General features: G+C 38.1%; 1 protein-coding gene across 3 annotated transcripts; it reads right to left on the bottom strand.

Moving 5' to 3' along the window:
- Positions 1-17,381: 17,381 nt before the first annotated feature.
- LOC106096983 (uncharacterized) lies at positions 17,382-21,315 on the bottom strand. Of its 3 annotated transcripts, XM_019353909.1 has the most exons (9): positions 20,912-21,315; positions 20,640-20,684; positions 20,254-20,514; positions 19,927-20,172; positions 19,237-19,389; positions 18,996-19,052; positions 18,251-18,316; positions 18,023-18,108; positions 17,382-17,720 (listed from the first exon to the last, which is right to left on the bottom strand). In XM_019353909.1, the coding sequence occupies exons 1-9, from the start codon at positions 20,937-20,939 to the stop codon at positions 17,676-17,678; spliced, it is 987 nt and encodes a 328-aa protein (XP_019209454.1). In that variant the 5' UTR covers positions 20,940-21,315; the 3' UTR covers positions 17,382-17,675. The 3 variants fall into 3 exon arrangements, with proteins under 3 accessions (XP_019209454.1, XP_019209452.1, XP_019209453.1); XM_019353907.1 differs by having other exon boundaries at positions 20,640-21,315; XM_019353908.1 differs by having other exon boundaries at positions 18,023-18,105; positions 20,640-21,315.
- Between the last annotated feature and the right edge of the window lie 2,383 nt (positions 21,316-23,698).

The raw sequence follows: 23,698 nt of genomic DNA, 5'->3' as shown, positions 1-23,698 counted from the left end.
CGTCTTCCTCGCGTCCTCTAAGTGACAACCATTTGTTTCCCCCTTCACTCTTGGACTCGACATTCTCAGTGTGGTGTGACAAGGGTATAAAACAGTTCAAACATTTATATGTGGATGGTGTTTTCGATAGTTCCCAATTTGTCTTCTCATTACGATCTCCCTATTACCCATTTGTTTCGCTATTTTCAAATTCAAAATTTTGTTGCCAAGTGTTTCCCAAATTTTCCCTCTTTACCTCCAGAACAGCAGTGGGAAACCATGTTATCATTTATTCCTCATCACAGAGGAACCATTTTGAAACTCTATGATACTATCCTGTCTTTGTTTTAGAGTGTGTTTTTGTTTAGTTGTTTTTTTCTATATATGACTAGGAAAATGAAGAAAGGTTAATTGTATTTTGGTAACTGCAAGCACTGTGTTGTTTTCTTTTTTCAATAAAAAATATTTGCAAAAACAAAAAGACAACACAGACTTACATTATATTAAAGGCAAACTGCATGTTTTGTAATTTTAGAGATTTGTCATGGAAACTGTTGAAATGCAGACTTACCTTATTTTATGCCCATATGAATCCAGTACACAGCTGATTTCCCTTTGTTTTAAGCCTTTGTTGAACAACGTTATTATCATCGTATCTTAAAAGGTTAAGTGTGACAACAACAGTCTAATTGATCACCCACCTCTTACACTGAACATAAGTAACTAACCAGTAAATTATCAAATCTTTTTGGTGGTAATTACACTAAAAGCAAAATCTATTCAGTGCACACAAAGAAAATATGTGTAGCAAAAACACAACAAAATTCATATCAATGGGCAAATTTTTGATACTCATCAACTTTCTGATCATGTGCACCAAGAAGTATCATAAGAGTCATCACAGAAGAGACAAAAAAAAGAGCTAGGTTACAAAAAGTCAAAGTGATATGAGTTGAATTTCAGATAGATTTCAGATAGATAGATAGATCTATCTCGCGTACTTCACTTTGTCAGACTGTTCCCAAACAGGTATTATTATTTTGATGTAAGGAAATTAAGTATTTTTTTTCTATACTTTGTACTGAAGCAAGGATTTTTTTCCACATACAAGATATATCATGGCAGTTTTGTCTAACACAAAAGTTTAGGAGTAATTGTGCAAGCTTTATATATTTTAGTGATATGTGTTAACATTGGAGTATGTACAATAGAAAAGGATAGTTTATTTCGAACATGTAAATATAACAAAAAAAAGAGAAAAGAAAAACCTAAAAATATTATCAAGCTTTGATGAATATTACGTTTGCGCTCAAAAAAACATTATGACGAAGTTTACCTTTTTTTTGTTCCTATTTCCTTATTTTAAATCCCATTATTTGCAACTCAATATTCAGAATACGTCATTTTATAATCCGACAATATACATGTTTAACTATGTATGACTATATAGTCAATACTCATATGCAATACACACATACAACAATTTAAGCTCACAAACCAAAACAGCAAACTATATTTTTACATTAGCTAAACATTGTGATTAACACCCCACTAAATCTGAGCTTTATAAAATTAATCTCATTTATGTTAGTTTGTTTTTTTGTTTTTCTTTTTTTTAATGTTTATGTTTAGACATGCGTTATATGGAGTTATATCAGTGTGACAAATAGCTCAATGAATACCTTAAGTGTGGGTTACTCACACCTTAATTAATAAACATGAAAAAAGGCTTCAATAGAACACAATGAGACAGGTCAATCACTGAGAGGAACATTTCCCATATTTATGCAATTTATTGTTTTTAACTAAGCACTTTTCTTAACTTTATCTGTATAGGTGTTACACACACTAACTCCTGTGACTATAATGCTGTGATATTTTACATTTGTCCTTAATAAAGACTTGCTGAACATAAGGACTCCTCTCAGGTCATGGTGAGTTGGTCTCAAGTTCAAGTTCTGAATGTTGTGGGGCAAAAATGCGTTTGCTGCTTTATACATTGTTTGTGCAGTTCTGAGGTCAACCAAATCCTTAATTTTAATAATATAAAATTTAATAAAAAGTGGATTTGATGGTTCTCTTGAAGTGGTTTCATTTATGATCCGTATTGCTTTTTTTTGCAGAATGTGTATTGGACGGCTGTGTCTTTTATAGGTTTTCCCCCTCACATCCACACAATATATACATGTATTGTCTAATTCAATGTTCTTTATTGTCAGTGTACTATTAGTAGAAAACTATGGATACTTTGAAACCCATATTTATTCATTTTTATGACGTATTATTTTAATTCAGCACATAAGGTATAACTTTCACCACCCTTACCAACTAAATTGCAGAATAGAAGGCGTCCTCTGCTATGGGCTGGTTTATACCTGGTGACAGGATCTTTGTGATGGGTTCTGATTCTGCTTTGATAACTGGGGGAAATAAATTAGTTGGTAGCCCAATTTTGTATGTAATAAAATGCTTATTTACCTTAGATTGTTACTTAATTGCTAGGTGATGTCTGCTGTTGCCTTGCTCTCAATGCCACAATTTAATTGCTCTTAATCACAATGAGTTTTGCCGCGCTATAAATTCTGGGATATGGTGGGCCACGAAGGATACACCCGACCCATCCTTCAAATCTGGGGAAAAGGAGGATGCATTTGTCAGCCGCATTTAGAGTCTACAAATTTGGACAGCCTTTATCGCGTCTCTGTGACGTAATCGGGCTACAAATGCGTCCTCATGAGGATGCAGCCCATGAATTTGGACACCCCCATTGTGTAAAACTAAGTCATGGCATAGGGAGAGGAAATTCTGCTGAAATAAATCATATAGTCACTGACCTTATTTAGCCTCTCAAAATATAACCTACTGTAAGCTATTGAGGCCAAGCCCACATGAGTTGAGCACTTCCTCCCTCACTCAGCTCCTGACTTCTGCTTTTCACACAGTCTGACCAAACAGAAGTAGAAGTTCACATAATTTTCTTTGGCTTTATTAAAGAAAAGTTCCAGAATGAAATAAGACACCACTTATTTGTTTCAGCACTAGACCACACTTAAAGTCAGTTAAAGTCATGCTCACTATCAAGCATGGCAGTTACATTTCACTGCTGACCACAAACTCAGTACGTCTGTTTAGGAAAAAACTAATGTGACACTTTGAGATTAAACGTTGACCTCAGTGAAAAGCTGCAAAAGCTCTTTTAGTGCAACAGCATTCACACATGTCTAAAAACAGAAAGACGATCAAACAAGTTGGCTAAGCTTCAACGTCTGTATTTCAGGCAGGTGTCTTTGCTTGTGTTCAAACTTTATATATACTTATAACCAAATAGGAATGGTAAATAGCCGTATCTGACTAATTAAAGAAAAGCTATAACTGTCCATACACTTGTACATCAAACCCAGAAGACAATAACAACAACAAAACCAAAATGTGATAAAACCGGGTTACTGCTTTGTTTTCGCTCTCACTCAGAAGTGATGATGTCTTCAGACAGCTCTCTCTCTCTGCAAACCTGTAAGACACACAAAAGAAGAGTAGAAGAAAAAACAGAATAGAAAGAAGCTTACAATGGCTTAATAATAAAGTGGTAATAAGAGAAGATAAGCTAAGATAACTCTTTATTGTCAATGTAAAGTCATACTTAGCACAAAAGCACAGAGAAATTGGAAGGTATAGTATGGTAACAAGGCAAAAACAAAAACATAATAATCTTCTAAGTTATTGCCACCCAATTACCAAAGTAGTAACCAATTAATGTCCAATTAATATCATAGTACAGTGGAGCTATATTACAGTAAAAATGCTTCTTCATCTTTTAATGAAAAAGGACAGTGGGAGTGATGGGAATAATAACCAAATCAACATTAGTGATGATGATCTCTGTCTGTTATTCAATGTGTTCATTAGGCTTGATTCAAAATTTTAGGAAAATCTGATATTCAGGGCTACAAAAAAATCGATGTCATTCCTACACCACCCCATTTTGTAAGACTTTGCTAACGGAACACTGAGCTAACGAAAATCTTACATTTCAAAATGAATTTTTGCTGTTTGGCTGATAATTCTATATTAATCACAAGAATATCAGCTGTTCATAACAGTTTGTTGGTTTTAATGTTGCCTTTGTACGAAACTAAGATATTGTACTCTACAGTTCTGTGTTTGTATTAAACTTACTGTACAATATATCCTCTATGCCTCACAAATTTCAGATAGTTTTAATGTTTTTTTTTGTTTGTTTTTTTAAATATATGATGACCTCTCCAGCATTTATTTCTTTGTTTTTTGGGTGGTCCAATGGTAAAATTCTTAATTGTATTATACATTCTTTTTTTTCTGCAGTAGAACAATTTGTGAGACAAATAACACTTAATATTATTGTTTAAAAGTAACTGGGCTCAATTTAAAGTTAATTTTAAAACTGAATGCATGTCTGAAGTTGTACTTCATGCCACATGTAACTATCTTGAGCTGTCTGGGATACAGTATGTGTCTAAAAGAATAACTTTAAAATTGCATGTTGTGTGGTTTTCATTTGAAGTCTATGTTTTGGAAACTGAAATTATCACTCACATCTATACATAATAAATATTACATAAAAGTCAAACAAAGCTATAGACAACATAACATGCAAGCTTTTTCTTCACAGAAGTATTTTTGTCATATTGTTGCTCAGTAAAATACCTCCTGTTTTTCTTACAACTTTCACTTTTATTTAAAAACTTTGGAAAAGAAAATGAGACAGTGTATCTGCCTGACAGGCTAATTTTTAATATAATTATTATAATAATAATAATTTTAATTACCTCTCTTCCAGTAACCTTTGCCAATGTGATACAGGCAAGCTGTCACCAACAGAGCACTGACCAAAATGGTGGAAATGATCCGTGTGGCAGGAGAGGAGGAATGGCTCCCCTGTTTCTCTGGATTGGTTGTGTAATTTACAGAATCTGAATGATCGTTAGAAAAGTAACAAAGGTTTAAATGAGGCAAGAATGGTAAACCATCCAGTGTTAATTTTAGCTTCTTCATAATGACATTCAACAACAGCTTTGCATAATGAGGATCAACTTTTATTCATACCACAATTATGAGTAATAGTATTTTAAAACATCTGAGTGTCTCACCTGTGACTTTCAGCCAGCTCTCTGGTGATTCTCCAACTCCTGAGATGCTACACTTGTAAAGTCCTTCATCTGATGTGCAGACTCTCTGCATGGTCATGTTTCCTGTGGAGCTTCTATGGATGAGAAATCCATTTTTGTAGAAATCAGCTGTGAAGTTGGAGGATGCAATTTTGTTCCTGCAGCTCAGAGTCACAGTTTCTTCCATTAAAACAGGAACAGCAGGACTCTCCAGGAACACAGGACCAGCTAAATGAAATGCATTTGATAATTAAATACATGAGATTACATTTTATTAAAAAAATGTTATGAAATATTCTTCTTTCTTCAAAAGTACCAGTGACAGAGAGCTTGATAATGTTGCTCCTTCTCTCTCCTTCAGTCTCATACCAGTACTCTCCACTGTCCTCTGTATAAACAATTTTAAGAAAGCAGGATGATCCTGTTGGTGATGTATCATTAGTTTTACTACATGATTCTACTTTCCCTTTAATATTATGCACAACTTCACAATAATCGACTCCTTCACAGTGAAATGTCACTGATTCGTATTCAAAGAACTGCAATCTGTTTGGAACAATACGAAGAGAAACTGCATCTAAAACAGAAAAATGAAAGAGTCATTTTAGAGTTTTACTACTAAAACTGGCACACAGCACTTCAACAGTGAACGAATAACACGTTAAATCAAACAATTTAAAAAATCTCAGATACATTTGTTTTTCTCTCACAATTTTTGTTATCCTTTGTTTGTATTCAAAATGTGACCTATAATTGATATAGACAAGCTAAAAGCTGATACTCACCAACTTTCTGATCCTGTACACCCTGTAGAATGATGATGGTCATCACTGAAGAGAGATACAAGAGCTACACAGTAACTAAAATATGTACTGATTGCATTATTGCTAAACATACTCAAAAGTTAAATGTAAAGTATTATTAAATCTCATACATAGTACCCCAAAATACTAAACTGTAATTTTTTAATCAGGACAAATAATGTAAATTACATAATAATATAGAAATAGAGAAAGGACTCACAAAGTCTGAAGCAGAGAGCTCTGATCTCCATGTCCTCTGGATGTAGATGGAAGACTAAAGCATAACTGAAGCAAGCAGGGGTGGGACTTAATGCAATTATCTAGTTTTACAAAATCTGTTTCCAAAGAAGCTGAATGTCTTTTGTGTCAAGTCAAGCCTCACTGTTTCAGTTCACTGTCAGTGAGTGGAACAACAAACCAGTTCAAACTAATGCTGTGTTTGATGCAGCTTGTAGATTTGTAGACTGGTTCATGTTTCCTGTGCTCAGTTTAGTGTACGCTGCTGAGATATGTCAAAGTAGAAATCTCTTCTAGGGGTACTCAGCCCACTCAGGGAATCACCAAGGACAGTCAACATTACTATAGTTAAAGTAATGCCATTCTGACATTGACAGAGTTCATTTTTGTATTGATCTGCCCAGTGATTTAATTAGAATATACTCAAAATGATGTCAGGGAGAGAATCTGTTCATGTGTGATAATTGCCCTGTCTGTCTATGTATTATGACCGTTAGATGCCATATCAGATTAAATGTGTTGCTCTGGTGGCAATGAGCAATAAAACATCACTTTGATGTAGCGTAACGTTTGAACATTTCACGTTATTACGTCTTTGTCACTGAAGTGAATTCCACAGTGATGCCATATGATAAGTGAAACACACATAAACAGGCTTAAAGAGATATAGAGGTTGCTTTTGTGCTGGGAATGATAATAAAAAACAATGACAGAAATTTGGAATATCTTAATGTTTTTGCAAAACAGAAGAAAGTTAATGATATAAAATGTGCATGGGAGGGGATTGTATCTAGGTATTAGTGACACCACGACTCACCCATGAAAACTGAAAGACAAGCACAACTTTCCTAGAAATGCAATAATATTGAGATTTTAAAAGCCTAAAATGTAAAAAGTTAGCAGATTAATTTGAAAATACATTTAAAAGTTAATGGAGACCTTTGCTCCTTAACATCTCTGCAATCTCAGCTGATCACCAGAATATATGCAAACAATACAGTTTGACTAGGCAAACCTCAAATAAATGGGCTACACACAATAAGACTTTCACATGACCAACTTAGTTTCAGTTTATCCTATACACTGCTTTATTAGGTACACCTTAGTAGTACCGTGTTGGACCCACTTGTGTGCCTGCAGGCAGACAGCAACTCTCAGCCTCCCTGTGATGGCAAGGTTTTTGTTTGGAAATGTCCGTCAGGCAATTTTGGATCACTCCCTACCCTGAGGTCCATCGCCCAATCTTCTGGGGAAGTAGGATTGGATCGGAGGACAGCCCCTTTGTTTATGCCTGGTGATTGCAGGACACAGCAACCAGATGGTTGGAGCTTGGATATTGAAGCAGGTTGACCTGGAACACTTTGTGGAGGGCCAGTGGAGGGTGTCTGCTGCCACTGGTAGGCTAATTCGTGCTCTCGTGTGGAGCAGCACTTGGAACAGGTGTATTGGAGGTGCAAGAATGGGGACGTTGTTCTGCATCACTGGGGCTCCTATCCTCCAATCTGGTGGAGATTGCACTGTTAGCCAGTAAGGGTGGTATATGTTATGCCTTTGCATGTAATCCCTCGGCACCTTAGTTGGATGTATGCATGGAGATATCCACAAATATCCCATACTGCCACTGGAAATAAAATATTAAGGGCAAAAAGTACAGAGAAAAGGCATCCATTAATTCTGGGAACAGATTGGTCCGAGGTTTTAAAATGCGGGACAGAGTGGGGATCTGTTTGCAATCTTTAGCAGTGTGCAGTATCTGCACTGCACACAGTTGTGACACAAGGTCATCCATCACTGACTCTGGGGAGCAGGAGACAGCAGGACCTTCTTGTAAGGCCCCATTGGCTCAAGTAATTGATCGCACAAAACATTTCCGACTAGTGCAGTCTCATGATGATACCCTTTGACCGAGTAATGGTCACATAGTGCATTCTGATGCAACCCTGACCTAGCCCCACCTTGTGTTGATCAAAGATGTATCTCTATCTCTGCATCACTACATCGAGTAAGTCGTGACATTTGCATGGAAGAGAAACACACAGTTGTTGGTACCTATAAGCTGCGAAAATTGTTTCCAGGCAACTCATTATAACACCATAGCAGGGCATATAAAATATTACAAAAGTCTGGAGCGAATAACTGCCCAATTTTATTGGTTTCCTTCAGGCACTGGAGTGTGGATCAGGCACTGTTTCAGGTTATCTCTTGAGTTGGCATCTTGAAAGCCATACTGACCAACCAGGGCACATTGTTCATGTCTTGTGCATATGAACATCTGAGAAAGATTAAAGAAAGATTCAGTTTAGACTTGTGGATAAAAAGTGAAAAAACAACGACTTGAAAAAACAAAGCAAAATGACTGAAAAAAGTTTAACTCCAGATGATTATGAGTTCCAGAGGAACAGGTTCAGTAAAAGTATTTGTCTGCTCTTTCAAACACTTAACAACGTTCAAACCAATGAACAAATTTATGATACTCACCAACTTTCTGATCGTGTGAGCACAGCAGGGTCATGAAGGTCATCACGGAAATGACAAAAATGAGCAAAGCTTTGGCTAGAGGAAAAACTAAAGCTCAAAGCTGAAAAAAGAAAAGAGTTAGTAATATTGACCTACTGAAGCCTTCATTATTTATCAAGAGAAAAAAAACCAAACAAAGCTTGACCCGTCTTTTCTTAGCAGTTACTGACTTAGCACGTACCTACCAATCTCAAAATTACTGTTTATTGCTAAGATTTTAGAAAGGGTTGTAGCCAACCAGCTAACAGTTGTTTTCGGCAAATACAGTGTACGTTGCAAATTTTCTTTTCTTCTTCAAATTCAAATTGATTTTAGAATTTTTGTTAGAATTCTTGTTTTAACATACAGAATAATAAATGGCCTGGTCCCACATTATTTATCCAAGCTTCTTATAAAATACACTGCTGCTCGTTGCCTCTGCTCACAGGCTCAGAGTTTGTTGGTTGTTCCCCGTACAAGACTGAAGACGAAAGGGGACAGAGTCTTTTAGTCTGTGCCACCAAGGCTGTGGAACAGTCTACCACCAACCACATCTTTGGTTGACTCTGTGGAATCCTTTAAAAAGCAGTTAAACTTTTCTGTTTAAACAAGCCTTCTGTTGATCAATGCTTTTGAATTTTTACATTTTGTATTTACCTTTAACGTTTTATATTGCGATTATTGTCTATTTTGTTACTCAACTTTCTGTTTATTTTAATCTTTGTGTACAGCCTGTCTATGAAAAGCGCTTAATAAATGAAGTTTACTTACTTACTTACTTAAATTTTCTTTTCCTCAAGGTATTTTGCGCTTGTATTTTGTTGCGAAGTAAATCCACAAGTGAGCCCTGTGTCTGCCAGGCTTGGTGAACAAGTTTTAAATTATTTTGGATTTTTTCTAAGACACACAGGGTCAAAAAAGAGTAGATGCTTCTGATATAATTCGGTCTGGATACTTGACCACTCTTCTTGCCAAAATTAGTAGAGTTAATTCAAACTGGTTATTTTCCTGCCACAAACTTTGCTTTTAAGCATAGTCAACAAATTTTCAGTAGGGATAAGGGAAGCAGGCTTTAGAAAGTTCATACAACAACTTTTCCACCAAGCCCAGAGTAAAGGTTTGCCTGATCAGAAAAATCTGTATGATCAGCGTGGCAAGTTGCCTACAGAGAAATTTTGCATTACGTAACCAACAGCTGAGTGAACGTCTGCAGCACATTTCACCAGTCCTACTCCTCCCCCTGCTGTGCAGTATTAAATATTGCAGCATTTTCTCCAAGGCAAGTACTGTAGTAAAGTTACTTAACGTTAGACACTGAATTTATATAGATGGTATGTTTTGGCTGTTAACAACAGTACTGGCTAAATCAACAGAACTGACCTCCCAGCCCATTGTTCCTTCAGTGGGCTGGTTTCAATCATTATGCAAATGTACTGTTTATAAGATTGGGGAAACCTGCAGTCAGCTGAGACTGAAGAAGTCACTTGGATGATGAGGAAACGTTTCTTCCACTGAAAACATTATGTACAGATGAACAGAATCAACTTTTGTGGATTTACATTCCTGGATGATTAAGCATGCATCAAGTTGTATCATATCCAGCTTCATAGTTCCATGTATTAGCATGTTAACCCAGGTTTATTAGCAATAAACCCAAATTTAACATTTGACAGGTGGATAATTCATTATCAAAACACAAAAAACAAACAGACAAACAAAAAAAACCACTAATTACTATTTCAGTTTCTTCATCATTAATAATGATTAATCTAATATGGGAAACTAAGACCAAATACTCATACAATGCACACTTTCATCTTCTCTATAACATATCCATAAATAAAACAAAAATTAAAAAAAAGAAAATGTTGAATATTTAGTTTATTGATGAATTACCAAACTGACGATCTTTAACTGTACAATAACAAAATTAATTTTTAAAGCATGATGGGAAAATAGCAGACCAGGGCATTTTTAGCCCATTTTTGGGGCTAAATGAATCAAAGCACCCCAAAGGATTTCTTACTGTTTTGAGAATATTTGCTGTTTCTGTGACACACTACTAAAAATATAAAAACCTTACAGTACTAGGTTGAAACTTAATATTTTACCAACCCATTTCAAAGACTCTTCTATTTTTGGAGTGTATTTTTTATGTATCTGTATTATATTATTCAAACACATTAAAAGTGAATCTCTGTCCAAAAAATGCACTCAGTTTACTTTTTACTCACTATGAGCATCATTCATTATTCTCCCAGTAATTAAGGTTAGGATATGTATTTTTTTTATTCCAGTCCATTCTTCTTTAGCAGCATTTAAATAACCTTTATCAGATTTGATGGTTTTGTTACAAACTTTTCAAAAAAGTGTTTTGCTTTTCTTTCACAAATATGGGGATTAAATTGTGTTAAAACGTACAAAACAGTGATGTCATGTTTTGTGACGAGGACCCAGGCACAGAGAGACTTGATGAATTTAAGAATCTTATGATTTAATAAAGAAATTTGCAGACTTGCACAGAGAGGGTAAATTATGATGAATGATAATGGAGACGAAGACAACAGACGACAAGGACAGGGAGGAACAGGGATTTAAATGCACCAAAGAGACAGTCAAAGAGAACTTGGGACAACTGGAGACATTTAAGGATGCAGGGACTGACAGACACAGGGAAGAAGTCTCATCATGATGAGTAAAGTTTATCTTCCCTGGCTGGGCAGCTCTCTGGGTGCTCAGCACCCCCAAAGCTCTGATCCTAGAATCGCCCCTGTAGCAGACAGATGTTCACCAAATTCACCAAAAATATAATTTGCAAATTTTCACTTCTCCTTCTCTAAAATTTCATATTTCTGTCAGTAACAACCTATAACTAACACTTATTATAAAATCAATCAGCGTCAGACTGTGTCACTAATCAAAAGACACCAGATAAGACACTCTAATCTTTTCTGTAGATGACAACCTAAACAGGGAATCACAGATAACTGAAATTTTGCCACATGTCTACAGACACTGGATCTTTACAGTTTAATGAGTCTGCAGATGACGTGACATCATTTGTGGTTCTGGTATCCTCACATTGCAGGACCAAGAGTAACCACTAGATTGCAGCAAAAGAAAGATTTTTTTTCTTTTCACTACATAATGATCAGTGACCATCCACAGATTATCACTTATCAGTAAAGCAGCTAAAGAAACTTCTTCAGTACTTTATTACTTAACGCTTCTGTGGTGTTTATTTTTTTATGCTACTCAAGTAATGTTGGTGCATCAGTTTCTTTACTTACTGGCTCTTGTTTTTTTATGAAGAATGTTTGGCTGACATAGTCCATGTACATTATTCTCTGTGCAATTGAAGAATCAAAGCAATTTTTCTAAGTTGAAATACAAAAAGTGCACCATTAAGAAACCTTTCACATGCATATCTACTTTTTTGTAGAAACTTGTGGGTTTTTTTTGTCAAATTCAAATTTTTTAATGAAATTTGAATATGCAGTGTAACAATTTACTTTGCATATTGTCATTCATGACAAAACATGATGGAGCTTTGTAATATCATAAAAAGACATGCAAAAAGTGCAACAACAGACTGAACAGAATTATGCAGACACAAGACAGTGCCTGCAATAGAAAAGATCAATAATGACAGTGGGCTGTGCAACAATGACTGTAAAAGGTATTTGAGGTAATTGGAATGTATAAACGTGTGTGTGTGTGTGTGTGTGTGTGTGTGTGTGTGTGTGTGTGCGCACGCGCATGTGTCAATCCAATCACTGAGTATTCAGGAGTCTGACAGCTTGGGAGAGGAAACTGTTTCTCTTGCCAGAAGGCAGCAGGTTGAAGAGTGTGTGTGAGGGATGTGTGGGGTCCTCCACAATGCTGGTGGATTTGTGGACCAAAGTCGAGTCCAAAAGTCCGCAAAACTACAGATAACAATCCAGCTGAAGAGCAAAAACAATTAATCTTTCAACTTTGCTGGGTTTGCCGCCAGAGGTAGGCTACTGTATTTGTTAAGGAAGGGCTTTTCACATATTTGGGCAGTGGAGATGGGCAAAGAGAGTCTCAGCTGCATTCTCAGCAGGGAAAAGATTGATTACTATATTTGTTAAAAAAGGGTTGTTCATAACTTTAAGCAGCGAAGACAGGGCAGGAATCTCCCATGAGCATCTTTAGCAGTGCCACGTTCAATTAACCCTATGTTTGGACTTGTCACTGTTGGCCATAACCCTAACCCTAACACAGCAAAGGTTATTTATTGATCCTAATTACTACATTTCAAACAGTTTGGATCAACAGGTGCTCATACAACAAGTGGCACAGACTTCATTAATTTAATGTTACATAATATTTGACCAAAATATGTGGGTCTTGTGATTTGAATGTGAAGGTTAATTGCTTGACACAATGATTCCATTAGATAAAACCACTGACTGTATAAAAGATGGACGACGCGACACCGCCTCCTCCCATTGTGCAAAAATGAAGCCAAAATATCCCGCTTGTGGAGGCTGCCATCTTGCAAATTTGGAGCCAGAGTCTGCGCAGTAGTGACTTGAGGTGGAGCGACTGTGTAACGCTCCCGCCCACACACCCGCTGGACGTGACCGCTAACACGCCCCTCTACACTTTTTACGTAGCCTGGCGACTCGAGTTTTTTGCTGGTTTACCGCGACTGACGACTCGTTTAATTAAGGTAAATACAACCATGTCACTGTTATAAAAAAAAGACGCACAGCTTATCATCTTATAGTTCTAAAATCACTTTGTTGTTAATTCGTTTGCTAGATTAGCCGCTAGCATCCGCACTGTGTTGGAGGCTTGTTGCTAGCTAGTTAGCGATGCTACACACCTGTTACTCTAATAGTCTGTTATTGAAGGATTCAGCACTCCTTAGGTTTTGTTATCCATTTTTAGACAGCGATGAGATCATCTGCACACTCTACAGAGGCCCAGAGTTACTGTTACTATCAAAAATGTAATGCTGTCCTTTGAGATTTTAACATAAGACTGTGAGTGTCATGGATCTAAAACTGTTGAAATCTTCAGAGCCCTCTACAGCCTGGTAACATGGAGACTTTAAAAACAGCAGCATGAGGTTTTGGTAGTGTGGTGTGATTTGTTCTTTTCATTTAATAATAGAGTCCATATTATATCAACAGCTACATTCACCCTGGAGAGAAACTAGTGAGGGAGACCATCAGGACCAAGCTGGGTTTCCTGGGTCCAGAGGTTTGGAGAAACTTCTTGCCTTTCTTTCATCACAGCTGTCCTGTGCCAGAAGTTCTGTTTACCCACTGAAAGAGGCATCATTTACGAAACACCAGGAACACTGAAGCTCATCGGATTGATCAAGCAGGACTCATGATCTTCATCAGCAGCTCCCTCACAGGGAAATCTTCAGCACTCCTTCGTAGGCCCGCCCCAGGAGATGGATAAACCCAGCATTTCATGAACACTGTGATGGAGACCTTTGCTTTGTGTAATGTTATAAATACTCGGATACTCCCCAGAGGCTCCAGACTTTTACATAAACATAATATATTCAGTCCTGTAGAAAGTTATATATTTAAAAATATATGATCCTCTCTGGTTACTCTGGTATGAATAACTCTGAATCACTTTATGGTAAATAACACACTATCTGCAAAAAACTGTGAAAGAATTCCAGATGACAAGTTTGTAGTTCAACATACAAGTGACGACCTTTGACCTTCATCAGGTTTTATTTAATTGTGTCAGAGAAAATCTCATATGCTCTTCATGCAGCTGAGTACATTTAAAACGGAAGCTGTGCAGGTCTGAGATCAGCAGCTTTGTGAAACACCAAACTGAGGTCCAGTTAATGCTGAAATATAGTGACACAGTTACATGGGTGATTAATCCTTTTGTTTTTTTGTCTTTAACTTTATCAATAAAACAGCTGCAGCTTTCACTGACAGCACATGTGGTACTTTAACCTTTGTACTATTTTCATCAGTTCATTTTGCAGTTAACATATGAACATGTTGGATGATCTGTCTACTGTCACTGGGTGGTGCTGAGGTCTGAATCTGAGGGCAGCTCCTGTAATCACAAAGACAACAGAACCATCACAAACTCAAATATGAGTTTTATCTCTCAAAATTGAAATGAAGCTGATTCTTCTGTCCTCACACACTCAGGATCTGAAGTTCTTCTCTTGCATTTTTTCAGTATTACAGTACATTACAGTACTTTAATCCATAGTTCCTGATTAATGAGGAGTTACTGAAGTACAAGCTTTTAAAAAAAATGTTACTGTCTTTACAGATGTGGCAAGAGACTGAAAACATGCTGTTGTTTGCACATATTTAATAATCAGCTCTGCACAGGAGCCGCAGCAGGGTGCAGCCTGTTGTTTTTAAAGTATAATACTTGTAATAAAAGTACAGTAACAGTAATTAGTGACTGAGCAGCCCGGGGTGTTTCTCTTGATTTCTTTAGTCAGGGTAAATTCATTCACCTGCTAGCTAAACGAACCCTGACAGCCGAGTGTTAGCTAGCTAGGTCTCAGGAGCTAGCTAAGGACGGTAGTTACGGATTAGCTTACAAACACGTTTAACTTACCGAAAAAGTGCAGCGGGGCCTCGGGTCCTTCAGTCGGGTAGTCCAGTTTACTGAAGAACACCTCAGGCTGTCAGGTTAAAACACTCGGTCGTGTTTTCGTAGCGTAAACGCTGGCCCTCCTCTCAGACCCTACGCTCTATCTGCTATTCCCGAACAGAGATACACAAGTTTCTCCGTGACTGCAGCTGCCAGTCAAAGCTGCTATGATGACGTTTCACCCCAATTTAACATCAGCGCGGTAGGAATTAGAATCAAACTTATGGGAGAGGAGACCCCTTGGACATCAATCAGCGTGATGAGAACTATTGATAACAAAAGAAAGAATCTTTGGAAAAAACATTATCTGAGGAGAATAAATTTATTTTAGTCTGACCCCAGTCCCATCCGCTAACATGGAGGAGGCGGGGTTTATGACCTATACTGCAGCCAGACACCAGGGGGTGATAGAGACGTTTTGGCTTCATTTTTGGGGAGCTGTCGCATCGTCCATGTGTTCTACAGTCAATGGATAAAACACTGAGGTGTAGGTTTATGTAGTGTATGCGAGTACAGTGCAACCCCGACTTACGAATTCCCCATATAACGAAAAATTTTAAGTTACAAAGGCACTTAACGGCAATATTTTGGCCCAATGGCTTCCGAATCATGTGACAACCCCTTGGCTTTCGTACTTGCGCTTCGCTGTTCCACTTGAACGACGTATTGTCGTTGCAGTTAGCAATTAGCCTATAGCCTATCGTTCACTCAAAAGGCGCAGTGGGTGTTTCGACTTACGAAAATTTTCGACTTACGAAAGACACTAGGGAACAAAATAATTTCGTAAGTCGGGGTTTCACTGTATATATGATTACATAGGTTTATATGTAATAAAAAAATCCCCAAGAAATTACTTTTGATCAATGGTTATGAGTGGCATGTACAGAGAGTTGGGGAATGGCTGCAGTCACAGCATTGTAAGATGGTGAAAGATGTACCCTTAGGCCCCCTCCTCGATTCAGAGATGGTCTTTCCTTTTTCATGTAAATGGCCTCCTTGACTCCACGCTTAAACCAGTGTTCCTCTCTGTCCTCATCATTGAAAGAGTGTCCACTGGCCAGTATACAGGCCACTACAAGGTCCTGGCCTGACGAGTTGGCTCTTCTGCATTGTGCCATCTGCTTATCCAGAGGTTTTTGATTTCCCTGATGTATCATGAATCATGGCAATGCTCCTGGTATTGTACAGTATCACTCTGTTTTTGTCAGGGGACCTGATCCTTGGAGTGGAACAGTTTTTGACGCAGCGTGTTTTGGGGTTTGAAAGTCAAAGAGACGTTTTGTTTAGAGAAAAGGATTCTTAACTGTTCTGATAGTCCTGACAGACAAGGGATCATTAAGGGTTTTTGAAGCAGTTGTCCTTCTCTTCTCCTGAATCGGCTGGAGCTTTCATTTGGTGCCTTCCCAGCTTTGACAAAAGTCCAGCTGGGATAACCACATTTACTCAGGGCTTTCTTGATATGATGTTCTTCTGCTTCCCTGACTGCTGGGTCTCTGGGGATGGTGTCCGGGTTTATTATTGTAGCGTCCTGATGACACCCGGTTTATGCTCCAGTGGATGATGAGAATCAGACCTTAAATACTGATCTGTATACTTTGATTCACTGTAATCAACTTTTAAACGTCCTCCATTACTGATGGAAATCTCACAGTCTACGAAGGCTAACCTGACACTGACACTGACCTGACAGTATTTTGAGTTGGCTGTTTTGGTTTCTGTAATTAGTTTCATCCATGTCTCCCAGGTGTTTGCTCTTTACCCTGTTCCCCTTTTGTATTTAGTGTCTGTGTGTGCCTGTTTGTTGTCGCGTAGTCCCTCATACTAGCCTGCGTGTTATGTTTCATGCACCGATTCTAGCCATCAGTTAAGGTTTTGTTTTGTCTAGTGTCCAGCAATAGAGCTGCCATTTCGAGTTTAAGTTTCACCTCTTTGTTTGAGTAAGCATATTGGGTCATTTTCCTGCCTGCCCGAAAACAGACCATGACATGCTCATTATCTAACTTTGTAGTTATACTTCATTGCTGACCACAAACTCGGGAAAACTTTTGGGAAAATGTAATGTGACACTTTGAAAGTAGCGGTTGACCACAGTGGGCCCTTTTAAAAGCTGCAGTACCTCTTTTATTGTAACAGCATTCATACATGTCTAAAAACGGAAAGAAGATCGACCACGTTGGTTAAAGATGAACTTCTAATTATCAGGCAGGTGCCTTTGCTTGTATTCAAACTTTAGATCTAGTTGTAACAACATGGGAAAGGTAACTAGCCGGATCTGATTGAACAAGAAAATAAGCTAAAGCAGTTTATGGACTTGAACACCAAACTAAGATGATAATGTACAACTTTCTTAGTAACAAAACCAATATGTGAAAATGCTTCTTTGTTTTTGGTCTCATTCAGATGTGACTATTTTTTCAGGCGGCGCTCTCTCAGCAACCTGTAAGACACAAAAGAAGTGTAGAAGACACAATTAAAAACACAGAACAGACAAAAAGTGACTATGGTGCATATTACACACCAATATTCACTTCTTTGAGTAGTTCCCAAACAAGCATGTTCAGTGTAACAAATTACTTTTCTTATTCTATGTAGTGAAATCAGCATTTTTACATATATACATCACCACAAATTGAATATTATGAAGTTGTCAGTTTTACCAATCCCAGTCTTATACATCTCTATTATCCAACACATATTGTGTGAATGCATCACATAAGTTATCCCTGTTCCCAGTCTTACCTGTGGTTTAGTGGAATTGAGGGGATCCTCTGCTTTGGGTTTGCAGGGACCTGCTGAGGACATCTCTGTGCTGGTTCCAGCTTCTGCTTTGACACATGATGGAAATAAATGAATTGATAGCCAAAAGACTTTACACAATTAAAAAAAAAAACACTTATTTGTCATTTCAAATTATTTTTCTGTCTCAATGCTATAAAGGAAATGGCTTTAAATCACAATTAGTCTTACCTTGTTGCTGAGTATCACCAAGGCCTACGCTGTGGCAACTAGGTTTAGAGGGCAATGTATCTTCATCTTGTAAGAAGGACAGTGGAATGAGGGAAATAATAACCACAGCAATATTAGTGATGATCCCTGTCTGTTATTCAATGTATTCATTAGGTTTACAATTTTTGGAAAATTGGAAATTCAGGGTTGGAAAGAAAATCAGTGTCGTTCCTACATGGACCCACCATTATGCAAGGTGCTTCTAAGAAGTACTGAGTTAACTAAAAATTTAAATTTCTATTTGAATTTCTGATGTTTGTCTGGTAATTCCACTTTGAACACAAGAATATCAGATGCTCATAACAGCTTCTTGGTTTTTTAATGCTGCCTTTGTACAAAACAAAGATATTACACTTTACACTTCTGAGTGACTTGTATTAGATTTTTTCCCCCAAAAAGTCTGATATTTTGTAATGTCTTTTATGTTTATTTTGTTTTAAATTTGTAACTACTGAAGTTGTCATTTATGTCACATGTAACTATTTTGAACTGTATGAAATACAGCATGTGTCTAAAAGAAGAGCTTTAAAATTATATTCTATGTGGTTTTCATTTGAGGCGTAAGTTTTGGAAGCTCAAATTATCACTCACATTTATACATAATACATATGCGTTGAATAAAGGTACAGACAACACCACATGAGAAAAAAGGGTGAAACTTTTCTTCACAGAAGTAATTTTGTGATATTGTTTCTCAGTAAAATACCTCCTGTCTTTCTTACAGCAGCATATATTTCTCTGTCTGCATCCACTGTGCCGGTCTCTATCAAGATACATAAAAAAAAGAAAGAAAAAGTTTTGTGTTTTGTTTTTTAAACACGATAAAAAATATAAGGATTTCTTGCTTCAAGTCTTTTAGTCCATGACATTCACTTTTATGTAAAAAGTTTCCACTTTCTACTTTCAATAATAAAAACAATAATGATAATAATAAAAATTTTCATTACCTCTCTTCCAGTAACCTTTGCCAAAGTGATGCAGTCCCACTGCCACCAACAGAGCACTGACTAAAATGGTGGTAATGATGCAAGGTGTGGCAGCAGCTGAGGAATGGCACACGCTATTGTCTAGATTATGTGTGTATTTTAAACTTTGAGAATCTAAATGATGGTTAGAAAAGACAGGAAGGCTTAAATGAGAAAAGAATGGTAAACAATCAAATGTTAATTTTGGCTAGTTCATAATGACATTAAAAATCTTTCAAAACAACTTAGGAAAGTGCCAGACTTTCCTATGGAAAGTTTAGCACACCTATTTTAGTTGTTTAAATTTGCAATTTAGATTTGCACACTGGAAACTTCAATGTATTTCAAAAATTATCATACAAACAGATTTAACCTCTTTGTTTAAAGAGGTGATTCTTATACAGAGCTTTTCTACTCTTCTGGAGCTTTATACAATATGTCACATTCACCCTTTAACAATAGCAATTCCTCCTATGCTTTAAAGCTAACATTCACATTCGGTTGGATGCATCGGAGAGCATCTTCAGCTTATGCAGACTGGGGGAGCCAGAAATTGAACCACCAACATTCTGATCAACAGATAACCTGCTCTACCTACTGTGCAACAGCCTCCCCCAAATCATATGTTATTTATGTAGAAACACATTATTTTAAAACATCTCAGTGTCTCACCTGTGACTTTCAGCCAGCTCTCTGGTGATTCTCCAACTCCTGAGATAATACATTTGTAAAATCCTTCATCTGATTTGAAAATCCTGTGGATGGTCATGTTTCCTGTGGAGCTTCTATGGATGAGACGTCCATTTTTGTAGAAATCAGCTTTGAAGTTGGTGGAAGGATTTTTCATTCTGCAGCTCAGAGTCACCATTTCTTCCATTAACAGAGGAACAGCAGGACTCTCCAGGATCACAGGACCAGCTAAATGACATGCATTTGATAATTAAATACATGAAATCAAATTCTATGAAAATAAATTTCATAAAATGTTTGTTTAAGTACCAGTAACAGAGAGGTTGATAATATTACTCCTTCTCCCTGCTTCAGGCTCATACCAGTACTCTCCATTGTTGTCTGTATAAACAATTTTAACAGGGCAGGATGATCCTGTTGGTCTTGTCTCAGTAACTTCACTACATGATTTTATTTTCCCTCTGAATTTATGCACAACTTCACAATATTTGACTCCTTCACAGTGAAATGTTAGTGATTCATATACAAAGAACTGCAATCTGTTTGGAACGATGCGAAGAGAAACTGCATCTGAAGAAAAAGAAAAAAGAAAAAACTATCAGTTTAGAGTTTTACTAAACCCTACTACTAAAACCACCATAATGCATCTAAACAATGATTGAACTGATATAGATGATCAAACAGCTGGTACTCACCAACTTTCTGATCCTGTACAAACAGCAGAATCATGATGCTCATCACTGAAGTGAGAACAAAAAGAGCTACACAGTAACTAAAACACATACTGTATGATTGCTAAATGTACTAAAAGTTCAAAAGTATTATTATCATTACAACTCATACATAGTCCACAAAATGCAATAGCCTTCTTAGTATAGTATAAATCAAATTAAATATTCAAATTTTTATTAGCACGAATAACCTAAATTTTATAATAATGTAGAAAGTAGAAAAAGAAAGTACTCACACAGTCTGATGCAGAGAGCGCTGACCATTCTGGCGTATTGCTCTATAGAGAACTGAAGCTTAACTGAAATTAGCAGGGGTGTCTCTTTGATGATAAAAATATTTAAATTTTAATTAAACCGTTTTCGGACTTCATGCAATTATCTAGTGTTAAAAAAGCCAATTCCAAAGAACCTGAGTGTCTTTTGTGTCAAGTCAAGCCTCACTGTCAGTGGGTGGAACAACAAACCAGTTCAGACTAACTTGTAGACTGGTTCTTGTTTCCTGTGCTCAGTTTGGTGTACAGTGCTGAGATATGCAATAAAATTTGTGAACATTTGAAACCTCTTCCCCGGGTACTCAGCCCACTCAGGGAATCACCAAAGTCACTGAAGTTTTTTTCAGTCACAGGACAGTAAGATAAGATAAGATAAGATAAGATAAGATAAGATAAGATAAGTGTCACGATCTGGGGGATCAGCAAGGCGCTGATCATTATGTTCCCGTCTCTCGCTCACTCTTTCTCTCTCTCTCTCTCTCTCTCTCTCTCTCTCTCCCTGTATTGGAAACACCTGGACCTCATCAAGACCAGCCGGTATTTAAGAGGGGAAAGGTCTGCTGTTTGGCACTGGATCGTTGTTAAACTCTCGTCAGTAACATTCAATGTTCAAGCCAAAGTTTCTCGTGCCCGTGTGCAGAATATTAACGTGCGTTTCTTTGTATCTAGATTCCCCGAACCCATCCCTGTGTTCCCTGAGCAGTGTGTGGAAGGAGCGACTGGTCACAAAGTGGAGAGAGAGAGGTTGGAGTGGAGTGTGTGTGTGATGTCTCTTTTCCCCGGATCCTGGGAGCCCTGCCCCCCTCATGTCTTGTATATAGCACTATCCCCGCACAGCCTGTAAATACACTTGTTGTAAATAAACTTTCATTGTTAACTCGCTAATCCAGAGTCCTGCGTGTGGATCCTCAAGGACAAACCATGAGCATAAACTCAGCCACTTACAACATTTTGAAACACCTTACTACCATCCTGGTACCTCTAGGGGGGAACACCCCACATCATATCAAGAACTCCACCGACTTCACCGACAAGGTCCAGAAACTTACCCTTAATTCAGATGAAACCATGGTGTCCTTTGATGTAGTCTACCTCTTCACTTGCATACCCACCACGGAGGCAGTGGAGACTGTCAGAAAACGACTACAGGAAGACAGCTCCTTGGAAGACAGGACCAACTTCACACCCGATCACACACATGTAAAGGAAGAACTCAAAACATGCGGTTATCCTATTGGGCGTTTATAAAGGCAGCAAAGATGCACTGAAAAGAAGACCAGACACCAGCGAGGGAGGATAAGAAAGACATACGCAACAACATTGTCATCCCCTATGTAGCCTTTGTATCAGAGAAACTCAGGAGAGTTTTCTCCAAGCACGACATCCCAGTGCATTTCAGACCCAGCAACACACTCAGACAAAAACTGAAAGACAAAACTCCAAAACACAAACTTAACAATGTAGTCTATGCTGTACAGTGTAGCAAGGTATGCTCAGACCTCTACATTGGAGAGACCAAACAGCCACTTCACAAGCGTATGGCACAACATAGAAGAGCCACCTCCACGGGACAAGACTCAGCAGTTCATCTGCATCTAAAGGACACCTCACCCCTGGCGTCGTTGCCCACCTCTCAATTTTAAATACACGTAGACATTGAGGGCTAGCAGGAGGGGCTATGCGCTTACCTGCTGCTCTGGCAGGTAGCTCCATGCCCTCCTGGGTTTTAAATGCACCTTAGAACACACATACATCAACACTACATATGAGCGGGTGGAGGGAGGTTTGGAGTCTTCACACACCCCCGTTCTCTGCGGCCTGTTGGAGCGGGGGGGCTAGGAGGAGGAGTTGGCCGTCCGACTGGGGTCTGGAATGTGGGGCCTCCACGGTGAGCAAATGTCTGCTATGCTAATTCTGGAATAAAGACGGCTCTGTTTTGAGCATACTGACTAGGACATGTTCAGGGAGGCTGCAGCAAATGGTGAACGGGCCAACTTGGAGGAGTACACGTATCATTTTGTCCACGTTTAGAGACTCTACATTAGTTGGTTAGTTGTTGCATCTCCTCTCTAGATGATGACTCATCTATCTTGCTGATTAGACCCACCACAGCCTTGTCATCTGCAAACTTGATGATGTGGTTCGAACACTGCATTGCTGCACAGTTATGAGTCAGCAGAGTGAAGAGCAGTGGGCTGAGCACACAGCCATGAGTGGCTCCACTGCTCAGTGTGGTGGTGTTGGAGATGCTGTTACTGATCGGGACTGAGGTCTCTCCTTCAGAAAGTCCAGACCGGTCTGTCTAGAAACTGCCAAGAAAGAACTGCTAATAGCTGCTAAGAAACCACTACTAAGGAAAAGCAACAAGCAGAAGATATTTGTTTGGGCCAAGAAACACATGGAAACAACATTAGACCAGTGGAAATCTGTGCTTTGGTCTGATGAGTCCAAATTTGAAATCTTTGGTTCCACCTGTCGTGTCTTTGCGCGATGCAGAAAAGGTGAACGGATGGTCTCTACATAAACAGGTTCCCATTGTGGGAGAAAAGAGTGTGGATGTAATTGTCTGGTGTATTACATGGTGGTGGTGTAGTTCATGCATATCCTGCATATTCATGCATATTCCCAAGATGGCGACACGTAAACTCTCGGCGTAGCGTAGCGTCTCCCTCTGGACTGAAATAGGACTTTGGATAAAGCGTCTAAATACTGACTCTGGGTAGCAGGCCGGTCTAAATACTGACTCTGGGT

Source organism: Oreochromis niloticus, linkage group LG3, assembly GCF_001858045.2.
Source record: "Oreochromis niloticus isolate F11D_XX linkage group LG3, O_niloticus_UMD_NMBU, whole genome shotgun sequence".
NCBI classification, from domain to species: domain Eukaryota; kingdom Metazoa; phylum Chordata; class Actinopteri; order Cichliformes; family Cichlidae; genus Oreochromis; species Oreochromis niloticus.
This window is presented reverse-complemented; position numbering and strand designations above follow the sequence as displayed.